Raw genomic sequence first — 25,173 nt, forward strand, 5'->3', positions numbered from 1 at the left:
GGGCCTCTCCCCAAGATACCCACCATGTTTCAAGAACATTGGACCAGGGGGTCCAATTCTACGGGCCCCCAAACTGGTTGCCCCATCCCCTCCATTGTTCTCTATGGTGGGAAAAACGTAACTTTGGAGGGGATGGGGGCAACCTGTTTGAGTGCCCGTAGAATTGTACCCCCTGGTCCAATGTTCTTCAAACTTGGTGGGTATCATGGGGAGAGGCTCCTGCAGCTACCCTGCGAGTTTGGAGCCTCTCCCTCAAACCCCCTCCCCTCCAGCCCCCAGAAGATACCTTATGTTTTTGCCATTGACTTCAATGGCCCATAGGATATAATGGGACTGAAACTGACATGTGGAAGTCTTTCTCCCGGCCAAAATGGATTCTGCCAGATTCAGCTGAATCTGAATTGGGCCAAAAAAATTTTTTTGCACACCCCTAGTTTGATCTGAAGCCACCTGTACATTTTCCCATACTTAGCAAACCACACTTGGGTCTGCTCTCTTTCCTCAGACACCGTTGACTCTATTACTCCAGATAAAGTCCGTGGCTTAAGGGATATGCTCAACAGCAGTGCGATGGACATAATGTACTACACAAGTCCCCTCTACAGAGACGAAGTAAGTGTGCGTCTTCAAGCGCCTCATTCAGAGCATGCCCAGATAAATGGGTGCAGCAAAACTGGGCTCTCAGATTCGAACACGCTTCAGATTCTCCATCTGCAAAAGGGGAACCCAAGCCTTATGGGTCTCCTTTGCCTGGGGACTCTCTCTTTGGCTGGGAGGGTGGGGTAGAAATCTAATAAATCAATCAAATCACTTTGAGATCAGAAATCAGGGCATGTGATCTGTACCCCTCCTCTTTGCATTCTGTTTTAAGGGGGAACAGCCAAGAGGTAGCAAAGTGGTCGCCAGTGAGAGTTTTCCCAAATTCTCCCTTTATTAAAAAAAAAAAAAAAAAAAAAAGACAATAAGGACATTTAGTGTGATACAGCGGCAAAAAAGGCTAATGTGATTTGAGGGTGTTATCAACAGGCATAAAACCAAATCACAAGATGTCATAGTCCCACTGTACACGACATTGGTCTTTTTTCGGCAGTCCTCTACTGAAGCGGCTTACACCAGTAAAGGGACAATGAAGAGCTAGTTTTGTTGGCAAAGTTAAGTCCACTTAGCACCTGATGTCATAGTCCTGTAGGTGATGACGAACATTGGGGGATGAGTGTGAGTTGCTCGCCCCAGATCACCCCAGGGAGCTTTACCGCAGGGCAGGGATTTGAACTCGAGTGATGACTCCTCTTCTGTCTCACTCACTTCCTTCAGGAAGCTGAGTGGCATCGGTAGGGCATCCAAGCTGGGCACTGAGCGGGCTGAAAGTGGGTGGCCCTCCAGTGCCTTCAGGTAACATGTACCATCAGGAATTTGACACAATGTGTGATTCGCAAGCATGGCTGCTTCAACAGTTTGTTTGTTCAAAGTGTCTGTCCTGCGCATCGCCTGAATGGCAAAATCTGAACGCAGGGCTGTCTCATTCAAGGCAGGCTGTCAAATGAGCCATCACAGTCCCGTTCATACAGCAGTTCCTCACAGAAATTGAAATTAAGGGTGACTGATTAATACGTGGAATTCACTGCCACAGGAGGTGGTGGAGGCTACCAAGCATGGACGGCTTCAAGAGGGAATTGGATAAACATATGGAGCAGAAGTCCATCGGTGGCTATTAGCCACAAGATACAGATAGGAACTCTCAGTCTGGGGCAAGGGATGCTCTGTATTCTTGGTGCTTGGGGGGGGGGGGCAACAGTGGGAGGGATCCTAGTGTCCTGGCCCCACTGCTGGACCTCCTGATGGCACCTGGTATTTTTGGTCATTGTGTGACACAGAGTGTTGGACTGGATGGGCTATTGGCCTGATCCAACATTGGCTTCTCTTACGTTCTTATGTCTGGGGCAAGTGATGCTCTGTATTCTTGGTGCTTGGCGGGGGGGCAACAGTGGGAGGGCTTCTAGATCTTCGACGTGGTTTCTGTGCTTCACACCCATGGGATCTAGTGTACACGAGCTGGATCGATCGACATTGTAGCAAGCTCTTTTAACGGATTTTCGCGCCCAGACCTCCGGCATGTGCAGGCACCCCACCGTGTATGCCCAGAGGGGAGGGCGCGGACATCCCACCAGTTCCTTTCTTACTGCCGCGTTGGAAATACCTTTTTCTCGTCGGTCTGATTGGTTCGCTTTTTTGGCTTTTGCCTCACGGCTCTTCGGATTTTTCCTCACTTTATCCTTTTTTCTTCAGTGTTCCTTTGTTCTTTAAAAAACTTTTTTAAAACTTTATTTTACAACTGAGGGGGAAGTTGCCGGTTTACCTCAGTGTGGCCTTCGGGCTACCCCCCCCCTTCTTTCTTCTTCGCTGTTTATTTTTATGGAGAAGAAGTGGGGCTTTTTTAACCGGTGCAAGGGTTACGGCAGTAAAGTTGCTCCACCTGGCCGTCACACCCTGTGTATTTTTTGTCTGGGAGTGTCTCATCAACCTGAGTCCTGTCGCCACTGCGCTCGCTTTTCCAACCAGACACGAAAAAATAGAGCTGTGTGCCTTAAAGTGGCGCTCCTTGAGTTGGCGTTGCATCCTCCCACAATGATGGACTCCGAGAGGCCTTCGACATCGACGGCTCCGGCATCGAGGCCCTCTTCCAATACCGCTCTACCAAAGTCGAAACCACCGGCATCGAAGGCGCAATCCTCAACTTCCACGCCGGTGAAAAAGAAGGCCAAACCAAGTAAGGAGCACAAGTCCGCAAAGAAGGGCTCCTCTAAGTCCCTTAAGGCGGCAAAGAAGGGGAAGGTAGTGGTGTCTGCACTGGGTGATGCCCCTAAAGTGCCTCCCGCTCCAACGGCAGTATCGATACCGGAGGCCCAAGCCCCTCCACTGATACCGACCGTTCAATTATTGGACTCCCCTATACACCAATTGGAGCGTCCTTACTCTGACATCGAGACGGTAGAGCTCCTAAGTCATCAGATGGATGCAGAGCCTTCTCCCTCCCCGTCGTCGACATCGACGGTATTGGAGGCTCCCGAAACCGATTCCCGTCGGGATCGACATACTTTTAACAGCACGCAGCGTCACCCTCCACGTTTGCATGTTCAATCTGTCGATATCGACGACCGGGATTACAGAGACTACTCTCAAAGGCAGCCTACCGCCTTGTCTCCGAGACGTCCACGATCCAGAAGTTGATCCCCCCGAGTCTTTCTACCCCCCCCACCTCTGTCTTGGGATCAACGACAGCTTAGGTATCTTTATGGGGGTTATCCACCATTCATGCCATGGCTGACTCCGGCGGGATATTCCGACTGGGATTGTTATTCGTCCCACTCTGCCCACAGATCACGGTCGCCCTACAGGTCAAGACCTTCGGCATCTTTGTCGCGTCCTCCTGCCGACGACCCTTCCCACCACGATTCGGAACCTAGTCATCCGTCAAATCCCCAAGTCGTACCACCTAAACCCTTAACGAGTCAAACTGAGGTCACTCCGGTCCAAATACCACACCAAGATTCCTCTGACTCTGTGGAAGAGGATTCGGATACCGACGCCTCCGAGGTTCATACGTCTCCTGACCATAAGTCTCCTGATCAGGCTGTCGCTGATGATCTACCCATTTCCCCATCTGACAATCTCACGTCATATACAGATCTCGTCAAAAGAATGGCCCATTCTTTAGGCCTATCAATCGTCCCAATGACACGCTCAAGTGTCTGATGCAGTTTTTGATATCGTACAGCTTGATACCTCTGCCACTTTGGCGTTACCGATGTCTACGGTCCTTCTACAAGCCACTAAGGCACCATGGGAGAAGCCTTCGTCAGCCTCAGTGTCAACTAGACGCCCGGATCACATGTACAGAGTCCAGGAAACTGGAGCTGAATTTTTATTCTCCCAACCTCAACCAAATTCTATGGTTGTAACCTCCTCCTCCAAATCTAAAAGAACTCTGCGCCTTCTGACAGGGAAAGTAAGAATTTGGATGCCTTTGGCAGACGCTTCTACTCTACAGGAGCGTTGGGAGTGAAAACCACTAACTACCTAGCCTGCATGAGCAGATATCAATACACTGAAATCCTAACTCACCTTCCTGAAGATAAACTACAGGCAGCCAGAGTTATTCAAAGGGAAGGCATGGTGTTGGCAAAACAGCAGATCAACACTTCAAAACATGCCCTAGACGCCTCCTCAAGAACGATGGCCTCTGCAATAGCTTTGAGGAGACATTTCTGGCTCCGTAATACCAGTCTACCTATAGATACTAGGTCTTATGTCGAAGACCTTTCATTTGATGGCCTCGGTCTCTTTAACAGCACTACCGATTCCATACTCCAGGATATGGATAAGAGTATAAAGGCTTCTCGGGCTCTGGGAGTGTCATCCTCTATGAGACCACAATACCATCCTCGCATCTGGTCCAGGCCCTGGCAAAGGCGTACCCCAAGTCATCAGTCTCCTGACAGACAATGGAGACCGCAGACTTCTTCAGGAGGTCAAAAACCCACCTTCCAAAAACCACGGTTTGGATCTGGGCAAAATTCTTCTCTCACCAAACAGGCAAAACCCTCCAAACAGGGTTTTTGACTTCCCTCTCACCAAGTCAGTGCAAACCCATCTATCACCCTTCCTTCATACCTGGCGTCATATCACCTCAGACGAATGGGTACTGTCCATCTTGACCCGAGGCTACCGTATCCAATTCCACTAGAACCCCATTACTCCTGTCCTTGTCTCCACACCCCCTTCCCCACCTCTCCTGGAAGAGGTTTCTGTCCTTCTGCACAAGGGAGCCATCGAGCCGGTACCACCTCATTTGCAGAGGAAAGGATTCTATTCCCGCTATTTTACAGTTCCAAAGCGGGATGGAGGCGTTCGACCCATATTAGATCTAAGGGCACTGAACTGTTTTGTGACCTACCACCGTTTCCGCATGGTGTCCCTGCAACAGATTATGCCGCTCCTCCAAAAACATGTATGCCGCCCTGGGCCGTATGGGTAGGGCGGGATATAAATCCCAAAATAAATAAATAAATAAATGTCTGGATGGCCACCCTTGACCTCCAAGACGCGTACTTCCACGTCACCATCCCTCCCTCCCACTGCCAATACCTACGCTTCGCAATTGGTCAACAGCATTACCAATATGCAGCCCTGCCATTTGGCCTGTCAAGCGCCCTGAGGGTCTTTACAAAGACTATGATTGTCGTTGCAGCCTTTCTCCGTCTCAGGGGTATTTCCATCTACCCCTATATCGACAATTGGCTTGGTAGCGCCTTCAAAGAACACCCTGGTCTCAAACATCATCGAGACGTTGGCACTATTAGAAAATTTAGGCCTCCAGGTCAATCACGAAAAGTCTCATTTGCGTCCAGTCCAAAGAATACAGTACATCAGTGCTTTACTGGATTCCAAGACATGCATGGCTTACCTTCCACAAGACAGAGCGGCAGACATCATTTCCCTAACCAATGTCGTCCTTACCCAGCTTTCAGTCACGGCTTTCCAAATTCAGAGGCTTCTCGGCCTCATGGCCACAACTACATTGGTCCTCGTCTTTGCCAGACTAAAGATGCGTCGTCTACAACTGTGGTTTATCCACAAGTATGTCCCAACGAAAAATGCACATACCGTTCTCCTAACCCCTCCTCCCAACATACGAGACTCGTTCCTTTGGTGGACTGTCCCTTCCAATCTCTTCCAGGGAGCACCTTTCCATCCTCCATCACCCCAAATCATCCTGACCACAGATGCTTCCCTGTCGGGCTGGGGTGCTCACATGATAGGCATGTGTGTGGGAGACAAGTGGAACACCCACGAACAAGGTCGACACATAAACTTCCTAGAACTGCTTGCAATACAGTTCGCTGTCAAGAGTTTCTTACCACTGATCACGGACAACACCACTGCACTCGCTTATATCAACAAGCAAGGAGGCACGGTCTCTCTATGTCTCTGCAACCTTGCCATCCAGTTATGGGACTTTTGCATTACCCACAACATCTTCTTGATAGCCACGCACATCCCAGGACACATGAATGTGCAGGCAGACCATCTAAGTCGAGCAGGACTCAGTCTCCACAAGTGGGAAATGAACCCAACCTACCTCCTCCCACTCTTCCGCAGATGGGGAGCTCCCCAAGTCGATGTTTTTGCCACCAGAGCCAACAAAAAATGTCCTCTGTTTTGCAGCCGAGGAGGCAGGGACTCACATTCTCTAGGAGACGGTCTCCTTTATCCTTGGTCCAAGAACCTCCTTTACCTGTTTCCTCCCTTACCCATGCTTCTGAGACTGGTCTGCAAAATCGTCAGACGGCGCGAACTGCATATTGATAACCCCATGGTGGCCAAGGCAACCATGGTTCTCAACTGTCCTCAAATTGTCAACAGGGCTATACCACCAGTTCCCTCTGGCACAGGACCTCCTCTTCCTGTCCAACTCCCCTCTCCTACATCACGATGTACCGCACTTGAAATTGACAGCATGGAGAATAACGTCAACGATTTTTCCATCCGCGTAGCGAACGTTCTACTGAACGCCAGAAAACCTACTACACGAAGGTCCTACCATTATAAATGGCAAAGATTCTGTTCTTCCCTTGGTGATGATGCCCCTCAAGCCACCTCCGCAAGGTCTTAAGAAAGTTTTCCAATTCCTCCTATCCCTCGCTGACTTGGGACTTTCCCACTTATCGTTACGTGTTTATTTGGCCGCCCTTTCGGCCTACCATGTTCAAGTTGACGGATGCACACTGTTTTCCCATCCGCTTTCAAAACATTTTTTAAAAGGTTTATTGCATCTCTACCCTCCTGTCAAAACTCCTGTTGTTCCCTGGGACCTTCCTCTCGTTCTTCGCCAGCTCACGAGGAAACCCTTTGAACCACTCGCAACTTGCGATATGAAATGTCTGTCGTGGAAGACGGCCTTTCTGGTTGCTGTCACCTCTGCAAGACGAGTTGGAGAAATACTGGCTTTCAGGCATGACACGCCATACTTGTCCTTTTTGCCAGACGGCATCCGCCTCGTACCTGACATCTCGTTCCTGCCAAAGGTAGTGTCAGAATTCCACCCACAGGCAGAGGTCTTCCTCCTGGATTTCTTCCCGGCTCCGACATCCTCAGAGGACAGACTGTTACACACCTTAGATGTGAAGCGTGCGCTCCTGTTCTACCTGAACAGAACCCGCCCAGCGAGACATGACTCCCAACTATTTGTCTCGTATGCATCATCATCGCTGGGGACTCGCATCACGGCTCAGCGCCTCTCAAGGTGGATTGCGGGTCTCATCCGCCTCTGTTACCTGATTGCCAAACAGCCATTGCCCGGCCCTATCAGGGCTCATTCAACTCGAGCTATTGCAGATTCCACTGCCTTCCTCCAGGGAGTGCCCCTGACGGACATTTGCAAAGCCGCTACGTGGGCCATGCCTAGCACCTTTATTAGGCACTACGCCCTAGACGTCCGCAAAAACTCTAATACCAACATGGGATGTCACATTCTATCTTTGGCTACGCAGTAAAGGACCTGCCAGCACCCTCCTCCAGGTAGGCCACTGCTTGCTAATCTCCCATGGGTGTGAAGCACAGAGACCACGTCGAAGATAAACAGGTTGCTTACCTGTAACTGGTGATCTTTGAGTGGTCATCTGTGCATTCACACCACCCGCCCTCCTTCCCCGCTGCTGTCAGCTTCTACATTTTCAATAGGGGTTGATTTGCGGCGGTTTGAAGGAACTGGCGGGATGTCCGCGCCCTCCCTTCTGGGCATGCGTGGTGGGGTTCCTGCGCATGCCCGAGGTCTGGGCGCGAAAATCCGTTAAAAGAGCTTGCTACAATGCCGATCGATCCAGCGCGTGCGCACTAGATCCCATGGGTGTGAATGCACAGATGACCACTCGAAGATCACCAGTTACAGGTAAGCAACTGTTTTGTCCTGGCGTCACTGCTGGACCTCCTGATGGCACCTGGTATTTTTAGTCACTGTGTGACACAGTGTTGGACTGGATGGGCCATTGGCCTGATCCAACACTGAATTCTCTTAGGTTCCTATGTCTGGGGCAAGTGATGCTCTGTATTCTTATGAACCGCTTGTACACGCTTTTCTGTTCGCGGAATCCAGACTTCAGAGCCAAGGACGGGAAAGTGTCGATCGTGTCGCACTCCTTAGGATGTGTGATCACCTACGACATCATGACCGGGTGGAATCCGGTCAGGCTGTATGAACAGTTGCTCGAGAAGGAGTACGAAGACCTCGAGGACACCTGGATGAGCTACGAGGAGCAGCATTTGCTGGAGGAGTTTTACATAACCAAGCAGCGGTAAAAGGCTTTTCTTTCCCCCGGTGTTGGAGAAAATGTGGGTGTGGTGGTCTGAGCAGCTCCAGGCTGGGTGGAGTTGCTGGTAAAGCGGTTATCTGATTGTATCATCCAGTCTGGCTTGATCTCGTCTGATCCAAGGAGCTAAGCAGGGTCAGCCCTGGTTAGTCCTTGGAGGGGAGACCACCCAGGAAGCCCAGGGTTGCTACGCAGAGGCCGGCAATGGCAATACCACCTCTGGACTCCTCTTGCCTTGGAAACTTCTTGGGGCCGCCATGAGTTAGCTGCGACTTGATGGCACTTTCCACCACACCACCATCAGTGGAAAGTTCCCTGGAGAGGGTGTGGTCTGTCCTGATATTTTTTAGACTTCGGTCTTTCCCTGCACGGAAAGGGGCACTGCATCCTGCTGGCACGACATACAGTCCTTGGGTATGCTTTAGCGCACGCTGGGATTTTAGAAGGCTCCATTTTGGCGCCTTTTTTAATCGTAATCCTCTACATGTCTTGCAAATAATAAACCCTTTAATGGAATCAGTAAGTGCTAATTTATAGTGAAGTCATCAACTTATTCAAATATAAACAAAAACTGAAGTCGGCAGCAGCATTCCTTGCAGATGGCAAAGAAAAAAAAATTGTATTATAAAAGTGGATATTAATTAACGACTAAACATGTTTATACCTGGGGTCTGAGGAGCCAAAGAGTAGGCACCCGTTCACCCACGCAAGGAGGAAGTCCCAGAGAAGAAGTCCTGACTTGGGTGGCCACCAGCTGACACCAGAAGTCGGGGCGCTCCGAGCAGAGCCTCTGTTGAAGTTCTTGGGCGGGGGGTTCCCACCACGGGAGCAAGGGGATGTGGGCCGGACACTCCTCTTGTTCCGCCTCCGGTGGCATTTCAGCTAGGGCTTAACAGACCCCCAGTGCCAGTTTGCCCTGGCACCTAGTATTTCTGGCATTGATTTTGTTGTAGCCTCTCTCAGTAATCCTCAGTAGCCGTACAAAGCTCATTTATCGTTTTGCATAGAATAGGGATGTATTTCTTGCCATAGTGCTTGTCATTTTTTATTTATGAACTCTAATTTACACCATTTCGATGGTGACCGATGAATTAATTCCTTAATCCTCTGCTCTCTCTGCTGACTCCGACGTTCAGTTAAATGGTGCCTTCTAAGGAATATGATTAAATTATGAGAAATCAGAGAGATTCAATGTGGTTAAATTTAGAGGCTAGCTTTTTGTTGTGGCAGCGGCAACCAGGAGTCCCTCTGTCTGCGTAGACTGCAGTGCCTTTGTCATGGCATTCATAAACCATTGAGAAGCTGTTGAAAAAGTTAGGATTCTGTTTTGTAGCAACAGTTAGAAAATGTTGTAATTTAAATTAAAGTAGATCAACGGAGCTGGTGCAGGAACACTATCGTTATTGCCACCTATGGAGTATTGTTTAAATTTAAAATTCTCTGCTCTTGCACTTTGAATATTGTTCCAGCACTTTAGAATAACTGATTTGTTTATGGTTTTTAGTTGTTCTATGATGGATTTTAGTTGCATTTATATATGCCTTTTATGTAAGCTGCCCTGAGCCTGCATCGACAGGGAGGGCGGGGTATAAATCGGATAGATAAATAAATAAAATTAGGAAACCCTGAAAGCAGAAAAATGGATCTGGCTCCTAAACTCACAGAGAAGTAGTCAAGTCCTGGTTTAGACGCCTGGTTTAGACGCCTGGAGCTGCGGTGGCTCAAGTGGTTAAGATGCTGAACTGCAGGCTGTGGAAGGTCGGTAGTTCAGCAGTTCGAGACCCGGGGGCCGCATGACGGAGTGAGCTCCCGTCTCTAGTTCCAGCTCCTGCCAACCTAGCAGTTCGAAAGCAAGAAATTGCAAGTAGATAAATAGGTACCACTTTGGTGGGAAGGGAACAGCGTTCCGTGCGCCTTGGCGTTTAGTCATGCCGGCCACATGACCACGGAAACGTCTTCGGACAGCGCTGGCTCTTCGGCTTTGAAACGGAGCACCGCAACCCTAGAGTCGGACTCGATTGGCTTTCGAGCAGGGGAACCTTTACCTTTACCTTTTACAAATCTGTACTCCTCAGCTAAAATTTCCTGGCTGTCGTTTCTCTGCTTTTTATGCTGCTTCCCATTTTGTTCAGTTGGTTACCCTTGCTGATTTTTTCGGCTGAGGTTAATTTTGGAATTTTATTATGTCTATTAATTGATTTTAAATTTGGGGGGATCCTCATTAAATTTTAGCCACCTTGTGGACTGTACCAGTTACAAGTGGGGATATAGCTGCTTTAATAAATTCAAAATGTGGGTAGGCTAGAAAGACAGAGAAGAGGGGCTCCGAGCTGGAGTCCTCGCAGTACCTAACCCGGCTCCAACTTGCAAGCCACAGTCGAGTCATGACAGCCTCCCCCGTGAGTGGTAGAGAGAGAGAGGAGTGTGCTCCAGTCCTCGTACTTAGACCAGGAGTGGGCCAAACGTGCTTAACATAAGAGCCACGTAGAACAAACATCCGATGTTTGAGAGCTGCATGCCATATGCTTTTAACGAAAACTTTGCAAATTTGCTTTTTGTTAACATTAAATGAGGCGGCCAACAATAAAAACAAAAGGAGTAAATGTAGGGATCGATGATGATATTTATTTGTCCAATGATATTTGTAGGCGGTGGGGGGAGGAGGGGCTTTGAGAATGCCATTAAAGTTGCTCTCTTTCCCCGCTCCCCCCTGCCTCGAGCCTCCCCAGGAAGGGGAACTGTCTGGGGAAGGGAAGACCCATCGGGGAGGGGAGGCATGCCTCCCCTTCGCTTGCCCCGCTGCCCTGCCGGGAGCCACACAATAGCTGTGAAAGAGACGCATGTTGCTCCCGAGCCACAGTTTGGCCACCCCCGACTTAGACCACCCATCTCCAGAGCATTAGTTTGGTGAACGTCACAAATGCATAATTATTATATACACCACAGCTAGAAGTTCCATCGCTTCGACCACTTTCCCCCCCCACCCGCTCCTGTGCTGGAAGTGACCTAGAGAAGAAGAAGAAGAGATTGGATTTATACCCCGCCCTTCACTACCCGGAGGAGTCTCAGAGCAGCTTACAAATTCCTTCCCCTCCCCACAACAGGCACCCTGTGAGGTGGGTGGGGCTGAGAGAGCTCTGACAGAAACTGCTCTTTTTCAAGGACAGCTCTTATCAGAGCTACGGCTTGCCCAAGGTCATCCAGCAGCTGCAAGTGGAGGCGTGGGGAATCATACCCGGTTCTCCCAGATTAGAGTCCGCGCACTTAACCACTACACTATAGCCTGGGAAGAAAATGCTTAAAGCAGCAAAGCACTCCAATATAAAGCCAAGGGTGGGTTTAACTCCTCTCATCTGATCACCCCTTTCCATGCATTAAACAAAAAATAAATCAGGCCAGCTTCATATGCAAACAAAGCCCTATGGCTGCTCCCACCCCATTTCTTTTATTTATTACAATTTTTATATCCCCCCAGTCCCCTCATGTGGTGGCTCACTCATCTAGCCTGGCCCTTCAAGAATGCATCTAGTTTGGCCCCTGAATGAGCTTTTTCTGACCGAGACGTCACGCAACTGGTTTTTCCTCCCTAGATTGAAAGAAATAGAAGAGAGGTTGCATGGGCTGAAGACATCCACCATATCCAAAACGCCTGCCTTAAAATTCAAGGTAGGAATGAATATGGAAGGGTGCTCTCCCGCTGGTGGCACGCTTCCGGAGGCAGCAGGGGTTTTTTTTCTGGCTTCCACTGTTGTTCCTCCTCCCCCCAGCATTAGAGAACCTCCCAGGAGACTGAACAGAGGGGAACACAGTTGGGAACAGGAGGGTGAGCCGACTGAAGGGCGCTTCTTGCATGTCCTCAGTGTCGCTGCTGGCTGCACCGCGGCCGCATGCCCATGGCGAGGGTGTCCTCTGCATGTGCTGCCACTGCCAATGCAGAGCCGTTCACATGGGCAAGAAAGCTTCCACATGGGAGTTTTCTGCACCCTTCTCCTTCATCAGCCTTCATTTTATCTCCATTTTTCACTGTCATGCAGCTGGGGGGCTTTTTGAAGACTTTTTAAAAAAATCGGTGGCTGCTGTAATGCCATAGCAAGTGCCCCTCCTCCAGTGGCATGTTGGGGGAAATGGCGGCCACGTGGGGCTAAGGGGAAGGGAAATGGTGTCGGTAGGACCTTGGAAGATGCACAGCGTCCCCTCCAGACAGGGCGATAACTTGCTTGGACTGTGTGTCTTCCCCCAAAGATCAGAGACAAGCAGGTCAGGAAGGGGTTGCACCAGTGCTTAGTTCTCGTGACCCTTTCTCACATGCCCAGGGAAGTGCCGATCGCCACTTTGAGGACTCAGGAACCAATTTTTCTCCAGGCCGGTTTGGCCCGGGGTCCCGGAGGGGTTCCCCCCCCCCCCATCATCTGGGTGTGGAACAATGGCCACTGGGTGTGTGTGTGTGTGGGGGGGTATTTGTGAATTTTCTGCATTGTGCAGGGGGTTGGAGTAGATGACCCCAGAGACCCCTTCCAGCTTTACGATTCTGTGGTTTGGAAAGGACAGGGAAAGGAGAATGAGAGCACAGTGTCATGTGGATGCTCCCTCCCCCCCCCCCCCCCCCCCCATCACTTCAGTTTGGAAGTGAACGTGTAGAAGACATCCCTGTGGAAGTTGTCTCTGGCTGTGCCCAAGAGGAGTGTCGGGGACAGCACGGAGGCCATGGCTGTTGGCGAGAGAGCACACACACACACACACACACAAGGTCTCAGGCTCAGGCCACGGAACCCCCGAAGGGTGAAGGACCGCAGGCAGCAGGACGGGGAGAAAAACGGTCTGCTGGAGACTTTGGGGAGCGGCTGCCCAGGCTAGATGGACTAGCGCTGGGGTCACCAACGTGGTGCCCGTGGGCGCTGTGGGGCCCGCCCAGTGTTTTTAGAAAGTGGGCGGGGCACGGTGGGGCCCTTTTTTCCAGCAAGGCTTCTAATTGACTGTGCACATTAAAAAAAAAAGTTGCCTCGGCAGCAGCTGCCCCCCCAGCACAAGGATCTTCGCTGCGTGACTGAAGGGGAGCGGTGGTGGCCATCGTGTGGCTGGCTCCGCCCCCCACAATGGCCCCTGTGTGCCAGCACCCCCTCCTCCAGCCGTGTCAGGATTCCAAAGGTGTCCGCAGGCTCAAAAAAGGTCAGGGGCCCCCTGGGCTAGTGGCTTCCTCTGTTGCCGTATGCGCTCACGGTTGTTGCTTTTATACAACTTGCTTTTGCTGCTTCCTTGATGGGCTGTGACAAACTAGAAGCGGGGGGGGGGGGAGCAAGCACGGAAGCGCTTTCTTTAGTTAAGCAGCAGTTACCAGCTTCTTCACTTCCCACACAGTCATGACCAGTGTTCCCTCTAAGCTGAGTGAGTGTGAGCTAGCTCACAGTTTTTTAGCCTCCGGCTCACACGATTTTGTCTTAGGTCAAGAAGGATGTGGTTCCAGAGCAAACGAACTTACGCAGCAGCCAAATCGCTGGCTCACAACTGTAATGCCGGTAGCTCACAAAGTAGGATTTTTGCTCACAGGACTTCAGAGCTTAGAGGGAGCATCGGTCATGACTGAGCAGATTTCCAATGGGAGGGAACACCCTGCAGAGTCATACAGCTAAGGTTCGAGTCCGCCAGCACCTGAGAAGACCAAAAAAAAACCTTCAGGGGCTCCGGCAAAGGGTCCGGTGAAGGGAGTGTTGACTCCTGAGAGCGCATGCCCCGAAAACCTTGTCTGGTCTCCAAGGTGCGCTGCTGGACTCGGACTGCCATGTTTCACTGGAGACCCAACGCGGCTCCCCTCCGAGTCCTCTCTCCCTCCCCAGCCTCTCACGGAGTCCCTTTTTCAGGGTGAGATTCCTTGAGACACCATTAGCAATCTCAACAGTCCGTGTGCCAGCGGCTCACTTCCGTTTCCGGCCGCTGTCGAAAGGTAGAAAGGTGACGACTCATCGTCACACTGCGTTTCCCCCCCCCATTTGTCATGTCTTGACTCGAGGCCGTGAGATTGCAGCCCAAAGAGGGTCGGGGGGGGGAGGGGAGGGGAGGGGAGAGAGAACCAGTATGTGCTCGCAAGCCGCCGTCTTCTCCGCCTGTTAATGCCGACTGAAATGTCTCCGTAGGTTGAGAATTTCTTCTGTATGGGATCTCCATTAGCAGTGTTTTTGGCCTTGCGCGGCATCCGTCCCGGAAACAGTGGAAGTCAAGATCACATTCTGCCCCGAACTCTTTGTAACCGGTTGCTAAACATTTTTCATCCAACAGATCCAGTGGTGAGTGTTAGTGCAGTAACAAGCTTTCACCTCGAGAGCAGAGGCGGCCCTACCCTGAGGCAAGGTGAGGCGGCGCCCTCATGTGGTTGGGGTGGTTGCGGGGACCGTGAAGGGCGGCAGCGGAGCAGAAGACGGACTGGGCCCATGAGGCACAAATCACGGGCGTCCTCCTGGGCCGCCGCATCTAAATGAACGGGAGGGCTTCCACAGAGCCGGTCCCTTTCGTTTAGGTGGGGCTCGGGCAGGAGGGCGTCCTCATGGCTTGTATCCCATGCTGGCAGCGGAAGGGAAGGAGGCGCCCATGGGATTTTCTGCCTCGGCCCTGCTCGAGAGTTATCTGTAAAATCCACCAATCGGACAATAAATGTGGTGCGTACGAAGGGATCGTCAGGGGTTCCCACGCGGACTAGGGGTGTGTGTCTGTGCCACAGCGCAGCCTGGCAAAGCGCTGTCTTTTTAAAGCCGAAAATCGATGCCTCATAAAAAGAAACCAATCTAGAGTCCCGTGGCACCTTTGAGACCAAGAAAGGTTTATTCAAGGTATGAGAAGAGAAGGGAGATTGGATTTATACCCCACCCTTCACTCAGAGTGGCTTACAGTCTTCTTTCCCTCCCCGCAACAGACACCCTGTGAGGTAGGTGGGGCTGAGAGAGCTCTGACAGAATTGTCCTTGAGAGAACAGCTCTGACAGAACTAAGGCTTGCCCAAGGTCATCCAGCAGCTCCAAGTGGAGGAGTGGGGAATCAAACCCGGTTCTCCCAGATGAGAGTCCGCGCACTTAACCACGACACCAACCTGGCTCTCTTATTTGCTGTTCATTCTCCGGCTATAAGTCTGCGCCTTGCCTGCCATTCTATTGTATATGATGAAGTGTGCATGCACACAAAAGCTCACACCTTGAATAAACCTTTGTTGGCCTTAAAGGTACCCGCCTGGACTCGAAATTTGTTCTGCTGCTTCAGACCAACATGGCTGACCAACCGGATCTATCTGCATAAAAGGAAAGGGATTGATATAAAAGGGAAAGCTCAAAGTGCAGTCCTCAGCCGTGGGGTGAACCCCGCCGTCACAGCTGAAACGACCAGCACAAACTGAACAGCGGTCAGCATTGCTGCAGTAGAAGTGGATGATTTATTATTTCTAAAATTTATATCCTGCATTTCTGCCCTTGCAGATGAATGGCCGGGGGGGGAGGGGGGAGCAAAAAGTGGAGATTCACAGTATGGGGAAACTAACCAAAGACCAGAAACCCATGAATATAATAATAAAGAATGTATAAAAATAACTTGTAAATTTTTATCAAATGTTCAGTTCAATATTGAAAACACCTCCAAGTTCCCACAAATTTCCTATCTCAGTCAGTCCTTCTCAGTGAGGCAATAAGGTCCGATGTTGACGGAGACTCTGTTCTTTGGAAATTTTGGAGCTGTTTTATCAGACCAAACTAGGAAGCAGGAAGATTAAATGCAATGTAGAATATAGACAGACTTCACGTTCCTGGGATCCAAGATCACTGCAAACGGTGACTGCAGCCATGAAATGTAAGGACGCCTACTCCTTGGGAGGAAAGCGATGGCAAACCTAGACAGCATAATAAAAAGTAGAGAAATTACCCTGGCAACAATAGAGACAGCTCCCTGCCAACAAAAGTCCGTATGGTTGAAGCACTGGTATTCCCAGTAGTCATGTATGACTGCAAGAGTTGGACTCTAAGGAAGGCCAAGCGCTGAAGAATAGATTCTTTTGAACTATGGTGCTGGAGAAGACTCTTGAGAGTCCCTTGGTCTGCAAGGAGATCAAATCAGTCCTAAAAGAAATCAACCCTGACTGTTCCCTGGAAGGCCAGATAATGAAACTGAAGCTCAAATACTTTGGCCACCCAATGAGAAGGGAGCCCTCACTGGAGAAGACCCTGATGCTGGGAAAGATTGAAGGTCAAAGAAGACGGGGACGGCAAAGGATGAGATGGTTAGACAGTGTCATCGATGCAACAAACATGAAACTGAGCAAACTTCAGAGGACGGCAGAAGACCGGAAGGCTTGGCGTGATCTGGTCCACGGGGTCGCAAAGAGTCGGACTCAACTGTGCGACTGAACAACAACAACAAGATTAATTATGTTCAGTTGCAGTACCTGTTGCCGAAGAACTGTGGAAATGAGATATTAATTACCGGTGCCCCGTTAACAGGATTGCCTTGTCTCCGTCAACATCGGACCTTATTGGTTCACTGAGAAAGACTGACTCAGATAGGAAATCTGTTGGGACTTGGAGGTGCTTTCAATATTGGACTGACACCAGAGAGATTTTGTATAATATTCTTCATTCAGAATGGAACATGTGATAAAAATTTACTTTTATAATTTTTTTGTTATTATACCAGGGATTTCTGGTCTTTTCTTACTAATGAATGGACATGGATTTGTTCAATCGCTCAGCCTTTTTTAACTGACCCCCCCCCCCATCTTTTGTAAGAATACAAAACTGCTCTAAAGTTTGGGGGTGGAGTTTTCATGGTAGTTTCAGAGCACTAACCAGTCGGCGCTGTGTGCAGACACTTTCTGCTTCCAGCTCCACAGAACTGTGTTTCCTAAGTGAATCGGCAGATCCGGAGTGGCCCAAATACTCTAAATGGCTGCGTGTGTCTGAGCCTTCTTACAGGGTCTGTCTTTTTCAAGTTCTGTGGTCGATCAGTTGGAAAACGCTGCGACAAACATTCCATCACATTTTCTTTAGTAATCATTTGTACCTGGTGAAATGCGCTTTCTTGAATACGCTTCAGAGACATAAAACAATGTGAACCCACAGCAGATACCATTTAAAAACTGTTTCACCACGGACTTCAGCTCTGTGCGTCCCTCTGGCGTAGGGGAGCTGAAATACGAATTTGTCCAGAAAGCTTCTGTTTGGTCAGGTTCCAGAGCCTCAGTGCTCCAGTGACTTCAAGGCATTCTGGAAGGGCCCGCTTTCGAATACTTCTCAGCCTTTTGGGCCTCGTGCAGATGCGGAGAATTCTCGCATGTCTCTGGTTTCCAAACTGCTCTACAGATAGAGTAATTTATAAATAACCTTATTGTTTTATATATAAAAAAATACTTCCGTGTCTCTCCCTTAAGGCATTCTTTGTTTCCAGTACGTCTGATTGTTTCTTCATGTCACAGTATAAAATCAATAAAGGCCTGCGGAGAGGCGGTCTAACTTTTCCTAAGCATTCAGCTCCCCCGAGGCGTTTCAGATAGTCATTCTATTCTACCAGCTAAAGTTTCGCAGGAGTTAATGGTTTGAACATGAAGGGGAGAGAAGTTTGCTCTTCTAGATGGAGACAGATGTCCAAAGAAAAGTTGGGCCCCTGCGTCTCACTCAAGGGCTTCCCACTTTTTTCTTCTTGCAGGCCTACAGACTAGAACCTCTGATTCTGAAGCACTATAGCAACATTTCCCCCGTCCAGATCCACTGGTACAACACCACCAACCCTCTACCTTACGAGCACATGAAGCCAAGTTTCCTCAACCCGACAAAAGAGCCTACCTCAGTTTCCGAGAGCGAATCCATCCCGACGATACCCAGCCCGACGACGTCGCCCGTCATGGCCCGGCGGCACTACGGAGAGTCTATAACAAATATAGGCAAAGCAAGTATAATGGGTAACTATTTCCGATTTCCATAGGATGAAATCCCCCCCACACACACACACTTTGACCATCAGGTTCACAAGGGACCACGGCCCAGTTCCATCTCTGCTTAATCTCACCTCTAGGGGGTAAAATTGGCAGAGGCAGGCAGGGGGGAATCGGCTGAAGACCATTGAAGAGAGGCTACTCTAAGCCGCTTAGAAACAAGGGCAGGATTTTTTTAAAAAAAGTATGTCCTGTTTGCTGCCTCTAAAACATGGGCTCTCGGGATGCGAGGGTTTGAGTACATTTCATAAGTTAGAATCATAGTGTTGGAAGGCACCTCCACGGTCATCTAGTCCAACCCCTTGCACAGCACAGGACATTTACAAATACCTTCCCCTTCCAACACCCCCAGTGAGTGACCCCTGCTCCACGGCCAGAAGATGACAAAAAAAATCTCCAGGATCCCTGGTCAAACTGACCTGGAGGGAAATTGCTGCCTGACCCCCAGTTGCTTCCTACACCACCAGACTGTGTGCCGTACCCACGGTTAAATGGAAGGAGAAACTAGTACTTTTTTCTGGCGGTGGAATATTGGGTTGGATCCCACTATCCGTCTTCACCACTTTAGGAATATCATTTTAGGCTGCTGAACATTTTGTGCTGTTTTTGAGCCCGTGGATTGTGCTTAATTGCTTGTTTTCATTTTTATTGTTTTCTTCCTGTTGTTTTTTAATGATTTTATTGTATTGTTTTTGCTTGGTGAGCGTGTCTTTGAAGAGACCGCATGTAAATTCTCTGACTAATAGTGTTGTGACCACAAGGTGGCAGCCGTGTCAGAGGAAAAGTTGGCGTGGCTTTGAAATACCAGTTGTTGACTTTTAAGCCGTAACAGTGAGAGCTCTCGCAGTCTTGCTCCCATAATCAAGGTAGTGGCCATCCCGATAGGAACAGCAGCAGTGGTGAAAATTTGTGCAAGATGCATAGCAATGGTGAAAGTATGTGGGGGTGGGAATGACCAGTAGTCCTCTGATGGCAAACTTAGACAGCATAATACAAAATAGAGACAGCTCCCTGCCAACAAAAGTCCGTATGGTTGAAGCGATGGTATTCCCAGTAGTAATGTATGGCTACGAGACTATAAGGAAGGACTATAAGGAAGGCCGAGCACCAAAGAATAGATGCTTTCAAATTATGGTGCTGGAGAAGACCCTTGAGAGTCCCTTGGACTGCAAGAAGAACAAATCAGTCAATCCTAAAAGAAACCAACCCTGACTGTTCCCTGGAACGCCAGAGACTGAAGCTGAAGCTCAAATACTTTGGCCACCAAATGAGAAGGGAGCGCTCGCTGGAGAAGATCCTGACGCTGGGAAAGACCAAAGGTCAAAGAAGAAGGGGATGGCAAAGCATGAGCTGGCTGGACAGTGTTATCGATGCAACGAACATGAAATTGAGCAAACTTCGGAGGTCAACGGAAGGCAGGAGGGCCTGGCGTGATTGTGGTCCATGGGGTCGCGAAGAGTCGGACTCCACTGTGCAACTGAACAGCAAAAATCATACGTTCATCACTGATCTTCTGTGCAGGGGGACTGCACATGAGCAAGCCGGCCATCGGATAGGTCTTTAGCGCTACAAGCCTCCAGGGGACGCTGTGCGCCGGGGTCAGCAGCTTGTTCCCGCCCAGGAGCCACGTGTTCTTGCACAACAGTGCCCCCCCCCTCAGTTCCTCTTTTGCCACTGAAGGAGGAGGTCATGTTTTTGGAGTCTCCAGCTGCAGCTGAGAGTAGAACATCCAGATCTGTTGAAGCGATGTTGGCTTCTGAGTCCCCTCCATGGCTCCGAAGGCCCTTTTCAAGAGGCGCAGGCGCTCCCGATGCGGAGCAAAGGTGACGCAAACTGGCAAACATGACCTTCGTTCTGTTTGAGTGACGGGCATAGTGTCTCCACATGTAAGGCCTGCCAGCGCTTCACCCCTAAAGCTCGGGGGGATGTTGTTCAGTCGCACAGTCGAGTCCGACTCTTCACAGCCCCACGGACCACATCACGCCAGGCCCTCCTGTCTTCTGCCGTCCTCCGGAGTTTGCTTAATTTCATGTTTGTCGCATCGATGACCGGGGGGGATAGGGAGTCCGAACTTAAGGCAGCGTCGAGTCATCGCACTCTTGTCTTGGGGACCTGTCAGAGACTAGGAGTCCTGGTAAATTGGGATAGATCACAACTAATTCCATATTAGAGGGTACAATTTATTGGAGCTATGCAAGATTCCCAAGTGGGGAAGGGTTTTCTCCCTCCCGGAAGGGCACAGGCTACCTCTGCCTTGGTGAGACAGTTCAGAGCTCACCGGTTCCAATCAGTTCATAAAGTTCTGCGCCTTTTGGGACACGTGGCTTTTACCACCGCAGTCCTGCCTATGGCTGAGTTACAGATGCGACCCCTGCAGCTCCGGTTTCCGTGTCATCATAGTGCTGGAGTTCATGCTTTATGGCACAGTTACTCTTATTTCCAGACCTGTCATACATTCTTTATCGTGTCGGTCCTCATGGGGAATTCATCCCAGAGGGTTTCCTTTAGAGTTTCTGAACGTGAGGTAGTCCTCACCATGAACACTTCACTCTTGGGCTGGGGCATCCACTGCGAGGGATTGTCGGCTGGGGTACTTGGTTAAAAGATGAGAAGCCGCTGCACATTAATGGTTTAGGATCATGAGCACTTTGTCACACCCTGAGTTGTTTCTCAGACATCCATCGGAACCGATCCATTCTTGCCCAGATGGACAATGCAGTTCCAATGTTTTATTTAAACAAGCAAGGGGGTCCAAGGCAATGCTCCCTCTAAGCTGTAGAGTCTTGTGAGCAAAAATTCTACTTTGTGAGCTCCTGGCATTAAAGTTGTGAGCTGGCGATTTGGCGGCTGCATAAGTTAGTTTGCTCTGGAGCCCTCCTTCATGAGCTAAGACAAAAATGTGTGAGCCAGAGGCTTAAAAACTGTGAGCTAGCTCACACTAACTCAGCTTAGAGGGAACACTGGTCCAAGGTCCAGAGGTCTATGTCAGGCAGCTACCCTTGCATGGGACATGGCAGCGAAGCTCCTTTCCTTTGGCTCAGGGAGCTTTAACTGTCAAAACCTTATACCCAGAAAGTCTCGTTGGGCTCTATGGCACTACTGGACTCAATCTTAGCTAGAGATGTGAAGGCCCGGAAAAAAACCGGAAAAAGTTGGGGAAAAAAGAGTTTTTTTCTGTTTTTTTCCTGAAGCCTTTTTTGTTTTTTTCCGAAAAAATGGAAAAATGGAAAAAGAAAAGAAAAAAAATTGATTATGGAATGTTTTATTTTAACATGATGAATAAAATATTTTAAGAGAAGGTGTTCAAATATTTTCCAAATCATTTCTAATATATATATATGGTATCAGATTGATCTAATTTCTGTGCACTGAAGACAAGCAAGTCCTAGGTTACAAACTGAACTCTCCAATGCAAGAACAAGATGCATTTCTTCCTTTAGGAGGTGCGATTGTCACGAGAAAATAAAAAAGTTTCAGGTTTGTTTTTGCATGTGGGTGGGTATTCTGTTTGTAATAATTGTTTGGATACACTATATTTTTAATATGCTAGTTGTGATAATTTCATGCCAAGTAAAAATGTCCATAGTCATATTTTATGTTCCTAAAGTAACAGAATGACTTTCAATCTAGAAAAGACAAAAGAAATGCTAATGTAGCATTTTTTTCAATTTTTCCGAAAATTTCCATTTTTTTCCAGAAAAAACTGGGAAAAAATCGGGGTTTTTTTCTGAGCTTCAAAATTTCCGAAAATTTTACATCTCTAATCTTAGCTGTTCTAGCATTGAATTCTACAAGGAGCAGTTCTTAATCATTTAGCCAGTAGAAAGCTGTTACCAGGATAGATCTCTAAATTGCAAACTGTCAGCCACCTGAGATGACCATTCTCAACTGCTGCAAAAGTTAATAACTTCTGCCAGCCTATGCAACCATTCTGATAACAAGCCAGCAGGTAGGGGTGATGACTTCTAAAATCAAGAAAGCTAACACCTAGGCAGAAAAGCCGCTAGAGGAAGCCAGAAAAACAACAAGCCCTGGGTGCTGGTAGGCAGACACCACCCATCAACAATGTGGCCCTAGTTAGGGAATTTGGAATATGTATGTAAAACCGCTCAGAGACCTGCCAAAATAGGTTAGAGCGGTATATAAATTGAATGAATAAATAAATAAATAAAAGCTCTCTTAGAGGAGATCAGCTTCTTGACACAGAGTTAGAAGGGATCCTAGAGGTCACCTACTCCAACCCCCTTGCTCAGTGCCGGAATTAGTCAACTACAGCACCCCATGCTGCTTAAAGGAGCACATGCCTTTAAAAAAAATGTTTTAAAATGATTGAAAAAAGCATTTACATGATAAATTCTCTCTCTTTTTTTTTTTTACTGTCCCGAAGGACACGATTTTATTAATTTTCCAAACAATACACATACGACATATAAATTCTTGTGGGGCTGTGCCTTTAAGAAAGGGGGTGGAGCCCCCAGAAGCCTCACTGTAGCCATGGGCCTGGCCAGCCATATGGCAGATCCCACCTCCTACTCTAATTTCCATTTTACTTAATCCATGTTCTGACCGAGGACACTTTCACGCTTGCTAAATAATGCCGTTTTGTTCTAGCGACCATTTGCAAGTGGATTTTGCCGTTTCACACAGTAAAAAACTCCAGTTGCAAAGAGCACTGAAAGTTGATTGAAAGGGCGTTATTTAGCGTGCGTGAAAGCACCCCTGGTGATGATTTTGTACACTGAACACCCCTCCCCCCGCTACCACCAGCAGAAGGGAAGGAGTAGACGCAAAAGGTAACAAGGTAATAAAAGGTAAAAGGTAATTTAAAAAAGGTAATAAAAATAATATTTTTAATTATTTATTTATTTAACTTATACCCCACCCTCCCCACCGAAGCACACCTAGGGCAGCTTACAAAAGCAACATAGAAATGGTAGTAACAACAGCTCAAAACATAAAGTGCTAGCAAGTTGTAACTATACATTAAGGATGGCAGCAACGGTTACTTTGTTCCTCAGTTCTTGATCTTCATCACATATATACAACTGGCATAGATTGTAATGGCGGAGTCCCTTTCGTGATGATGTTTTTGATGGTGATGGTAACGATGGCGGCTTCTTAATCGAAGGCCTGGTGGAAGAGCTCCGTCTTGCAGGCCCTGCGGAACTGTACTGGGAGCTCATTTCACCAGCACGGAGCCACCACCAAGACGGCCCTGGCCCTGGTTGTTGCCAGTCTGGCATCTTTGGGGCCCGGAAGGGTCAAACCATTTTGTGACCCTGAACACAGTGCTCGCTGGGGTACATATGGGGAAAGGCAGTCCCTCAGGTATGTCGGCCCCTGACTATATAGGGCTTTAAAGGTAAGAACCAGCACCTTGAAGTGAACCCGGAATGCTCTTGGCAGCCAGTGTCATGCCTGTAAGTCGTGTCTGAGGCTAGCAGGGTGAGCGTGGGGAAGCCAAGCACCCGTCCTCCGGTTCCGGCAGCACCTACTCCTCAATAGCGATGTTCCGTTTGGCTCTGCGCATGTTTGCCATCACAAAGTGTAAGTCGTCTTTTGTGTTGTGCCCGAACCCAGGTGCGGCCAGCATCGGGAAAGGCCTCGGTGGGATGCTCTTCTCCAGATTCGGACGCTCAAGTGCCCCCGCCTCCCAGGCCCTCGAGCCAGGAAAAGAAGGGGCGGAAGCAGAGGAGAAGAAGGCGGCCTCCAGCCAAGCCCTGATTGGGACTCAGGCCTTCCCCCACAGCAGCTCTGGCTTCCTGGACCCGACAGGTGAGTGGACGGTCTCTGGCCCCCGAGGTCTCCGTTGTGTGCCCCTTTTCTCCCCTGAGTGGAAACAGAAGAGGGGCTTTTCAGTTTAGGAAAGAGACGAATGGGGGGTTTGTAAAATTGTGCACAGGGTGGAGGGAGTTGACCAAGAGAACTTCCTCTCCCAAAAGACTAGAACTCAAGGGCATCTAATGAAGCTGATGGGCAGTAGCGTTAGGATGGACAAAAGGAAGCCAGTTTGGTGTAGTGGTTAAGTCCGCGGACTCTAATCTGGGAGAACCGGGTTTGATTCCCCACTCCTCCACACGAAGCTGCTGGTGTGACCTTGGGTCAGTCAAAAGTCCTTTCAGAGCTGTTCAATGGAGCTCTCTCAGCCCCACCTACCTCACAGGGGAGGGGAGGGGAAGGGAAAGGAGACTGTAAGCCGCTCTGAGACTCCTTCGGGTAGTGAAGGGCGGGGTATACATCCAATCTTCTCTTCCTCTCTTCTTCCCCCAAGGACGGCAGAGGTGAAAAGAAACGGGGGGTGGTCCAAAGCAGGGCACGTGTGGCCGTGGCTTTCTTCTTGGGGTGGCCACATCGCGGTGGGGGGTCGTCCTTCCTGACCTCGTGTCTCCTTGTGTTTCCTGCCTAGTGGAGCTGGAGCAGAGGATCGACTTTGAGCTCAGGGAAGGCCTGGTGGAGAGCAGATACTGGTCGGCCGTCACGTCGCACACGGCCTACTGGTCGTCCATGGACATTGCCCTCTTCCTCCTCACCTTCATGTACAAGCAGGAGCAAGAAGAGGAGGACGGCATCAAATCACAGCCAGACCCTGTTTGATTTTTGCTTGGGGGGGGGGGGGGGGAGGGAATGGGGATAAAACTCATTGAACATCATAGACAAATCTTAAAGGGAAAGTAAGGCGCACGGATGTTTCAGGTTTCAATGCATGTCTGGGTTTCTTCCTTCCAAGATTCTTTGTCCTTCCGGACACCCGCCTGCTTCTCGGACCATCCACCGTTCTCACGAAGGTCCTCTTGGAAAGGCAGCCCTCGGTTCTCGCGGTCTGCATCTGGACAGCCAAGCCAGCAGTAGCGTT

The 25,173-nt window shown here is 49.3% G+C and overlaps 1 protein-coding gene across 1 annotated transcript in view; it reads left to right on the forward strand.

Moving 5' to 3' along the window:
• Positions 1-24,914, forward strand: part of DDHD1 (DDHD domain containing 1) — an 80,532-nt gene extending 55,618 nt beyond the window's left edge. Inside the window, exons 8-14 of the mRNA XM_015415511.1 lie at positions 506-637; positions 8,114-8,351; positions 11,957-12,032; positions 14,495-14,644; positions 18,035-18,287; positions 23,901-24,095; positions 24,727-24,914. Of these exons, the coding sequence (XP_015270997.1) occupies positions 506-637; positions 8,114-8,351; positions 11,957-12,032; positions 14,495-14,644; positions 18,035-18,287; positions 23,901-24,095; positions 24,727-24,914 (1,232 nt within the window). The remainder of the gene's footprint in view (positions 1-505; positions 638-8,113; positions 8,352-11,956; positions 12,033-14,494; positions 14,645-18,034; positions 18,288-23,900; positions 24,096-24,726) is intronic.
• The last annotated feature ends 259 nt before the right edge of the window (positions 24,915-25,173 follow it).

This window comes from Gekko japonicus, unplaced genomic scaffold, assembly GCF_001447785.1.
Source record: "Gekko japonicus isolate JY-2015 unplaced genomic scaffold, Gekko_japonicus_V1.1 scaffold2089, whole genome shotgun sequence".
In the NCBI taxonomy this organism is placed as follows: Eukaryota; Metazoa; Chordata; class Lepidosauria; order Squamata; family Gekkonidae; genus Gekko; species Gekko japonicus.